Source organism: Malurus melanocephalus, unplaced genomic scaffold (genome assembly GCF_030028575.1).
Source record: "Malurus melanocephalus ecotype Western Australia unplaced genomic scaffold, MMel_1.1 scaffold_1687, whole genome shotgun sequence".
Lineage (NCBI taxonomy): Eukaryota > Metazoa > Chordata > Aves > Passeriformes > Maluridae > Malurus > Malurus melanocephalus.
The window spans coordinates 2365-12140 of NW_026624919.1; the positions used below are offsets into that span (position 1 = coordinate 2365).

The following is a 9776-nucleotide window of genomic DNA, read 5'->3' on the forward strand; positions in this document are numbered from 1 at the left end:
TCAGCCAGGCTGGGTGGCTGAACTCTCACTCCCACTTTTCTGGGATTCTCTGAACTCTGGGATTCCATGAACTCTCTGGGATTCTTTGAACTCTTTGGGATTCTTGGAACTCTTTGGGATTCCCTGAACTCTCACTCCCATTTCTCTGGGATCCCCTGAACTTTCTGGGATTCCCTGAACTCTCTGGGATTCCCTGAACTTTTTGGCATTCCCTAAACTCTCACTCCCATTTCTCTGGGATTCTCATTTCTCTGGAATTCTCATTTCTCTGGGATTCCCATTTCTCTGGCATTCCCTGAACTCTCTGGGATTCCCTGAACTCTTTGGGATTCTCTCAACTCTGGGATTCCCTGAACTCTCACTCCCTGAACTCTGGGATTCCCTGGACTCTCCCATCTCTCTGGAATTACCTGAACTTTCATTTCCAGCTCCCTGATCTGATCCTCTTTCAGTTTGATGTCGATTGTGAGTTTCTTGCACTCTGTCTCCAGCTCACGGATGCGGTTCCGTAAGGTCTCCGTGCATTCCCCTCTGCAGGCAAACAGCACAGGGGAAAGAGGTGAGAATAAAGTTCAAATAAAATTTGAAAACAAGAAATTGCTCATTAAAATAAAATGAAAAGAAAAAGCCAACTTTGGGTCTTTTCAGTGAAATAATTCCATTTGTTTGTCTCAGTGAAATTATTTCCCTCATGGTACCGGTGCAGAAAGTTACTCAATGTTACACCTTAAAAATTGGGAAATTTGGAATATTGGTGGAATGAGGAGCAGAAAAGCAGGAATCATTGGAGTCCTGCAGGTTGAAGTGCCCCATACTTGTGCTGTGACCACAGAAACCCCTGTTCTGAGAGGCACTGGCCAGAGCAGAGGAATTGCAGATTTTGGCTGCTGTCACTGCACAAATCCTCAATTCCCACCCCCCAGGTGAGAGGAGATGCTCCTTCCAGCAGGACAAAACATCTCAGAGCCCAACCATGGGAACACCCTCATCCTTTACAGTGTAAATGCCATGTGGGCATGGGGGCTCAGCCTCAACACAAATAAAACCTTTTTTTTTTTAAATAAAACATCAAACACAGGCTCCTCCTCCCTGTCCCAAAATTGCACCTSGTAGCAGCAGCGAAGGCGACAGCTCGTGCAGCAGTTGCTTCTTCCAACTTCTTCCTTTTCTTTTCTTCCATTAATTGCTTTTCTACAAAGGTTCGTGCCTCCTGCTCTGCYTTTAGCTTCTTCTCCAGCTGGCTGATCATTTGTTTGTCTTTTTGTTTCATCTGTACAGCGTTGTGCAATCTGGGGGTACAGGAACAGCAGTGAGCGCGGGGTTTATCAAAACTCAGCCGTGCCAAGCTGGGTCTGGCTGGGTCTGCCTCATAATTTTGGGAGTTTTTTCTGCACTAACCCCCCTGTGCCAGCCTGGCCCTGATTTCCCAGGGTGCTGCACCTACTTGTTCTGCAGGAGCTCGTTCTCCTGGCGGAGCTGGCCCATCTCGGCGCGGGCGCCGCGCTCGGCGGAGCTCAGCGAGCTGATCTGGCTGCGCAGCTCCTGCTCCACCTGCCTGCTGGCCTGCAGGTCGGCCTTTAGCTTCTTGATGTCCTGTTCCAACCTGCCAAAGGCAATGCCAAAGGATAAAGTCAGCAGTGTGACACCCTCAGCTCCATAAAAACCATGAAAAAAACTTCACACCATGTGCCAAAACCTCAAAAGMTTCAAACAATCCCTTCCCGCAGCTCTGCACCCGTGTCCCTGCTCAACAATCACATTTTATGTAACTCCACAGATATAGCTCCACACACCTCAAAACCTCCCACAAGAATTCAGCTTAAGTGCAAAATTGTAAAACAAAACCCCGTGGAATTGCATTTTTTTTTCTAAGTAACAAAGTTCTGAAGCAGGACAGAGGCACACAGGAGCAGATTTCAGTGCTGTCCACAAATGCTGAGTTTGATTTCTCACCCAGAGCTTGGCACCTCCACATGTTGGTATTTTCTTGCAGCACATGATGTGCATGCTGAGGAACGAGGATGTGTTAAGTCATCCCCGGTACAGGAGTCAGTAAATTTAGTTTTTAATTGCTCTCGCACAGAGACCATCTGCTCCACACTTGAAATTGTAGCTTTGGAAAGTTCTTGAAGATTCATGGAATCTTATTAATTAAAATATTTTCAACACAAACYGGTTAAATAAAACACAGGTTTCAGAAGAGAGGCACTCAGCTCACTTTGATTTCCCCCCTAACAAATAAGATTATTGATTCTCAGAATAAAAACACATCACAGGAGTGAATAATCAACCTTTTTTAACTCTGTTACACCCCAGCCATTCTCACATTACCCTCCTTTGCTCTGCCAGGTATTGATCTGAGAGTTTTCAGATGCCCATAAAGAAGATGAAGGTGGTTTTATTTCCTAGGGTTGCACTCTGAATTAGAGGCAATGGGACATTAAGAGGAGGAGAACAATCACAAAAGCCAAGAAGAGCTGCCCTCGGTGACACTCAGCAGTGCAGATGAATGGCTGGAGCTTTCTGCCTTCCTGATGAAACATTTTTGGGTTTCAGTGCAGGGAAATCTCAGCCTGAGAGGCACTGAGAGATGAGCAGAGAGAACTGAAGCCAAGGGTGAAGTGTGGAATCACCAAAGCTGTGCAAACCCATAAAAGCAGCTTTGTGACAGGCTGAAACAGCCCAGAGAGATGGGCTGGGTGAATGARCAGCAAAACCAGGCTCAAACCCCACCCCTTGCACTCTGTCAGGGGTCATCTCTCACACAGGGACATTAAAACCATCCTAAAATAAAATTCAATCATTAAAAACACTCTGAAATAAAATGCCATCATTAAAAACACTCTGAAATAAAATGCCATCATTAAAAACACTTTGAAATAAAATGCCATCATTAAAAACACTTTGAAATAAAATTCTATCATTAAAAACACTCTGAAATAAATAAATCTCATCATTAAAAACACTCTAAAATAAAATCCTATCCAGGTAAACCAATACAAAACCATAAAAATTCTCCAYTGCTGCAAGCCCAGCCAGTGCAGGAGCTCTCCCTCCTCCCCTCCTCTCTGGAACAGCCTGCACTGCTGGCACAGTGATAAATGACCCACTAAACCAGCATTTCTCAAATTATTGTTATTCTTACTCTGATTTCATTTGCTGCTTAAGTCTCTTCTTTCCAGGCTTACTGGAGAAAATCATTTACAGAGGAGGGGGAAGCAAAGCAAAGCTGAGTTCCAGAAGATGTTTTTCCCTGCTGCTGCTGCACAAACCCCAGGCACCCTGACACAGATCTGGGTTGGAAATGAAGCTTTGGTTACAGATTATTGTGTTTTTTATACAAGCCAGGTCAATTCTTTCAGTTTGTCATCCCTCTCGCTGCAGATTTACCCATTTCCTTYGCTGAGCACTGCCTGCTATCACTCCTGGGGAGGAGAATTCATCAGGGATCACCTCTGAGATTGAGGATTTCTCCAAATGCCTCGGGGAAGATTGATGGATAAACTTAAAACTGAGCTCAGCTCAGCTTTAATGCTCCCCAGAATCACTGCCTGGTGCACAACACACCCTTGGTTTCTCTGTTCCACAATCACCTGGCAGGGGCACAGGAATTAAACCCAGATGATATAAAAATGATCATTTTAAAGCAGCCAGAATGCACTGAGTGCTGTCCAAAAGCCCCAGTTTGCCTTTGTTCTGCTCTGGCACAGGCAGCCCCTGCAGTGGAGCTGCTCCTTTGAAGTGGCCACTGAGTTCCTGCAGCCCTCAGCTGCTCCTGCTGGAGCTCACAAAATCCCCCCTCAGCCCCTCAGAGCATTTCCACCCCAAAAACCACCMAAATGCACCGAGGTGAACCCCAGAGCCTCCTCTCCAAGCAGCTTTTCCTCCCAAAGGCTGCTCTGTTTGAGCTCTGCTGCCTTGGCAAGGGGCTGCAGGAGGGGTTGGCTCCCAAATTCCTCTTTCACATTCTAAATTTTCAGATTTCCTGCTCTGTGCTTGCCTTTCCAGGGCAGGAGAGCCTGATTTCACCCCCCTGGAGCTGCCAACCTTCTGGTGCTTTAACACCACTCCAAGCAGGGGGGTGAGCAAGAAGGACCAACCCCTCTTTACTCATCATTGACGCCACCAAATTTCACAATAATTAACACCAAACGGCCATCAATTCCCATTAAAACCTCCCAGCCTGTCTCTGCAGGTAAAAACACAATTTTAGGAAAGCGAAATAAGATGTGGCAGAGCAGCTTYAGCTTCAGCAATCATTTTTCCCAGTCCAACTGCCAAAAGATGTCCTCGTTATCTCTGGGAATAATTAGTACATGAGACAGCTTGTTCATCACCTCGTGTGCCAAAGGCAGGACCTCTGTGGGTAGAGACAGCTCTGCCAAAATGCAATGCCAGGGTTTTTTTGTGGTTTTAGTGCAGGGACTTTTAAGGGTGCTAAAAGGCAGGGGCAGGTCATGGGTTTTGSTGGGTAATGTGMAATAAATAACAACAACAAAGAAATTCTGCAGCAATTACAGWTTGGATTTGTTCCATATATTGAGGCTCTGTTTCACCCCAGAAATTAGACTGAAATGGCAAAATAAATTATTTGTTCTGCACCTTGTGACAAAGTGCATTGATCCCAAATGGATCCCTCTCCTGGCCCCATTGTCAGAGCTGGGAAAGAAGCACTCAGATCACAGARGTTYRGTGATGAGATGCTTGACAAACACCAGATTTCAGCACCTCACAAGGAGATGGCTCAGAAAAACCCCAGARATTCCTGTCAGGGCTGAGTTTTGGTGATCCCTCAGCTCTGACAAYACAACAATCCCAGGGATGGGGATCAGGATGTTCCTCTCCATAAAACCGAGCAGAGAGGCACTGATAATCACTGACAAAGAGCTCAAAAAAACCAAAAAGCAAAGCTCAGCTTTGAATAAGAGCAATATTTTATCTATAAAATAGATTTATAAACCTAAYCAGCCGTACCCTTTCAAACGGGTCACATCAAGTGTTTCAAAGTTAACAAACCCAAAAACTGCTGCTCTCCAAAAAAAAACCCCAATCCTATCTCCAGCCCTGTCACTCCCAGCAGCAGAAGGAATAATTCCTGTTTGATCCTGGCTCCTCAGCTCGGGGCCATCAGCTGTGGAAAGCAGCCCATCCTGCTGGACACACAGCTATAAAAAGCAGCTCCATTTGGAAGCTGAGCAGATCTGATGTGAGCCTGAACAAATGCAGGATTTCACTCAGCCCTTTCCAGGCTCCAGCAGCCTGAAAGTTTAATAACAGCAATGAGTAACACTCCTGCAAGAGGAAAAGCTGATGAACAAATGCCTGGCACTCCAGGGACAGGATAACTGACGAGGTTAAAATAAAAAAAGCACCATGAATTTTTAAATTTAAGTGCATTCTATCCCATCCAATTTGTCAGGTGAGTTTATGCTCCCGTTGGGGCAGGATTTACACAGGCAGGATGAGCAGGAACAAGATTCCAGGAAGGATTTCAGCCCCCAAACAGGAGCAGGATGGTGCTGTTGGTGTTCCCTGTGCAGGGACATCCACGGACAAGGAACAGCTCCAGGGGTTTGTAGCACAAATTCCCACCCACACAGCCCCAAACCCRCTTGTCTGAAGAAGTTAAATTCATTTTCAGGGCACAGTGAGGCACTTTTGGAGCATTGCTGTGTTCTCTGTCCTTCCCCAGTGAGTCACAGGAGCTGGAATTCCCTAAGGACACCAGGGAATTTGTTAAACAGAATCTGCTTTGTTGTAAACTCATTTTTGTGTCCCAAAACTCACTCTGGGCAGTCAGGGACCACCTGCTCTAAGCTCCCACAACAGCACAGAAAGATTTCAACACGAAATTTAAACTTTAACCACACAGGTTCAAATCTCATTCCCTGTCAGAGCTACTCAAGGCTCAGTCTGGCCATTCCTGCCTTCCCTTCTCTCTTGTCAAAACTTAGGAATGATGTTTGGAACTGCAGCAAACTGGGCTGACCCTTCCCTCTTTCAGAGAGTGAACAAACCTTACAAAGAGTCAAGATTAAAATGGGAACAGCTAAGCCCAGCAACCCTGAGCAGGGGTTTGGTGCAGCTCTGCACCCCATTAATCCATCCCAATAATCCATCCCATTAATCCTGGCTGCATTGATCCCATATCAGATTGATCAGCTCCTTCCTGATTGGCCTCACCCAATATCTCTGCCAATTAGCTATCAATTAGTCTGGCTGTTTAATTGGCAGTGGGATGTCAATCAGGGGCAGAGCGATTATCAGAGGAGAAAATATTTCCAACTAAGTAAACAGCACAAATCCTCAGTGACAAAAGCTCAATTACCAAAAGGAACCTGCAGGGAAAACAAACTTGATCTGCCAATTCAGTTGTCCAACAAAGATTTGGTGGAATGAGGAGACACAAAATTCAGGTGGGAATGGTGGAGAAGGGCACAGTTGTGGGACATTTTTTGTCCCAAACATCTCTCCATGCACAGTCACAGCACATTCCTTACTGCTGCTTTTTCTGGCAGCATATGACAACTCCATCTGTGTCAGGGTGAGAAATGCACCCCACAAACGCATTTTCCTGTAAATTCCCCAGGAGCAGATGCAAAGCTGTGACTTTCCCTGTTCCCAGTTCCCCATGCAGCCAGGAGGATCCCTGGGAGCTGTGATTGCACCAGGGATCAGCACTGACCYTCTGCCTCTCTGCTTGGAATTAAAGATTAAAGCCAAAGCCAAACCTTTCAAAGGGAAAACAAAACAGAGCACATGTTCAGGCACCATCAAATCCCACTGAACCCCTGGAGAGGCAAAGGTGSCTCCACACAAGAGCTGCCAAGGTTGACTTGGTTTTCTCCACATTTCTCCCCCTGTGAGGTCGGGGAGCAGCAGATTCAGAGCTGGAAATGAAACATCTGCTCACAGCTGTATCAAACARAAACCAGAACACAACTCCACACATCTCCTGGAGAGACAGGAGATGTCCACACAACTCTGWCACCTCCATGTGATCACAAATAACATTTTTCTAAGAAAACCAAATGACAAACCCTGCTGTCCCGATGTCCCAAGGAGGATGAGACGAGGCTCAGGCCTGACTTACCTTACCAGTGCATCTGGTTTGCTTAGCTGGTTATTAGGAATACAGTTTTCCATTAAGTCCTTATGTGTGCTCGGGCTYTTGCTGGCACATTTCTGTTTTTTCTCGTTTTTAGAGGATGAGGAGGGGATGCTCCCGTTGGTTGCACTGTGGCTGCGGGGTGAGGAGTTCACAACCCCGCTGACATTTTTGTAATTTTTGGACGAGGCAGTGCATGAGTCCTCTTTCAAGAGGTTTTCTGTACTTCCTACAAGATCATTATTTAATCTTTTACTATTGATATGGTTTTCCATATATTCAATTTCTTGTATTTTAGAGTCTACAGGTTGCAAAATGTTGTTATTTATTCCAAGGTTGTGTTTCTTCGCATCCTTGTCCTTTTCTTTCCCTTTTTCTCGATATTCCAGCTCTGGCAACGTTGCAGAGATTTTTTTATTGGCTGGAATGCCTCCATTGTGCTGCAGGAGTATTGAGGAATCCATATCAGATAATCCTTTGGCTGCTGCAACACCAAAGTGAAAAAAAAAAAAACCCAACTTAGTTCATTAAATCCATCAATACCGTGCCACAGAAAGAAAAATCATTATGGACACATCCATCATTCCTGCAGGAAACAATCAGTATCGGAGCCTCTCTAGAGAAAGAGAATCCAAAGTCACCTATTTTAAGGCTTTTTGCCTCATTACAGGCAGGAAGCAGGGATTTAATAATAAATACTGGTGCTTCACACRACTCTGAGTGACCAGATTGATGCAGCTGCTCAGGCAGAACTGAGCAGAGGGGCCACAATTCCCTTTTCCTGTGCCATGAACCACTCCAGAAGGATTTCATTGCTGCCCCTCTGATTGTGAGCTCTGATTGTGAGCTCTGGTTGTGAGCTCTGGTTGTGAGCTCTGATTGTGAGCTCTGATTGTGAGCTCATCCCACTCCCCCAAACCAGCCCAGGCTGAGGCAGCTCCTCCTAAGCAAGGCTGGGATTTGTTTTTTCTCGGAGCAGCAAAGAACAGAGAGCACATGAAGCAATAACTTGCCTTCCTCTGCCTCCCTCTCTTGCCTCTGCAGCATCTGCTGCTCTGGGGGCAGTGCCTGCTGCAGGAGCTGCATGTAGAACTCGTTCTCTTTCTGCACCTCTTTCTGCTTTCTCAAACGCATCTTGTAGCTGACGTAACTTTTAAAGCCAAAGCCCAAAGTCACAACAGGGTAGCCAATGCTGAGGAAGAAAAAAAAAAGTGTTATAATTAATGAAACTGCAGCCATGAGAGCAAATTAATCAATTGTGTACATCTGTATGACAACTGCTTGTAGAAAATGATGTTTTTGCTGTTCCACAGTTCAAAAATGTAGGCAGGTCTTGATCAAGATAAAATTAGCTTATTACAGGCAGCAATTAATTGTAGTACAGATGAAAGGATTACAGGAATGCCATTGCATTAGACATGGCAAAGACAGCTCTGAGACCAGCCCAGACTGGGATTTACACATCTTTTCAGGAAATAACAGCCAAACACAGCTGCAGCTCCCACGTTTTGCTCCTGAAGAGCTTTGCCAYGGGTAGGACATGAACCTGGGAGGTGAATGAACAACATTTCAGCACAGCAGTGAAAATCCCATCCTCTGGCACTCAGAAATTCTATCAGATCCATCTGTCAGCACTCTTGAAAGCTGAGACAAACAAAGGTGCTCCCAAATCCCTGCTCTGCAACACCTTCAGGGCTGCCCAGGCTGAGAGAGGAGATGGGGGAGATGGAATAAAGGTTTGGGAAGTTGGGATAGAATTTTGGGAATACAGAGATTGGGGAACACTGAGATTTGGGGGGAGCAGGATGTAGCCAATATAAATTCAAATGACAGATGTTTGGGTTATTGGAGGCTGCACCAAATGACTGCAGGAAAAACAGCCCATATTTTAAACTCAATGAGATCAATGAATTTTTCCAAAAACTTGAGGAATAAAAGTGCATTTCCTCCAGATCTGGATCTGTGCAGCTCAGGCTTTTGCCTGGAGTCACTCCTCTCATTTCCAGTGGAGCAGTGTAATGAGCAGTGTTTGCTTTTTTATTTTCTGCAATGATTTTCAACCTGAAGTTTATTCGYTGCTTCTGGTGAATTATTAAATCACACTCATGAGAACCTTTCTCTGGGAAAAAGGAGAGCCCTCTGCCCCAGAAAAAGATTTCCATAATAATTTTTTTTTTACTTTTATCATCTGTTCACTCTGTGAATACAAAATTGGTGAAATGATGGCAGGAACTTTCCAGAAATGCTCAGAATATCCACGTTACAAATTCCTGACAGCACAGAGAGGTGGCACTGGGTCCTTGTTTACACACATTTCTCACATGGAATACTTAATGAGGRAAAAACTGAACAACCAAGCCCTGAACTCAAATAAAAAGCCCTGATTATTCCTTTCCCTGCTGAAATGAAGGTTAATAAGGAAAGGAGAACAGAGAATCACTCACCAGTGTGCTGCAAACGGACGACAAAGGTCCACGTGRAAGTTTTTTAAATCTTTAAATCTAATGGCTGCTTCAATATAAACAAAAAGTATCCACAGTGATACTGTTGGTAAGCACACACCTCTTTCTGTGGAGAGAAGGGAAACAGAGGCACCTCAGTGACARAGCACAAGCAGCGAGGATTTCAAAGGTATTTTTAAAATATTTCAAAAGTTAAAGGAAATAGA

General features: G+C 45.1%; 1 protein-coding gene across 1 annotated transcript in view; it reads right to left on the reverse strand.

Annotated features, from left to right (window-relative positions):
• MACO1 (macoilin 1) overlaps positions 1-9776 on the reverse strand; it is a 21406-nt gene that overhangs the window by 2358 nt on the left and 9272 nt on the right. The window contains exons 3-8 of the mRNA XM_057388221.1: positions 9553-9676; positions 8122-8300; positions 7094-7592; positions 1445-1603; positions 1107-1289; positions 411-531 (exon numbers count right to left, since the gene is read on the reverse strand). Coding sequence (XP_057244204.1) covers positions 411-531; positions 1107-1289; positions 1445-1603; positions 7094-7592; positions 8122-8300; positions 9553-9676 — 1265 coding nt within the window. The remainder of the gene's footprint in view (positions 1-410; positions 532-1106; positions 1290-1444; positions 1604-7093; positions 7593-8121; positions 8301-9552; positions 9677-9776) is intronic.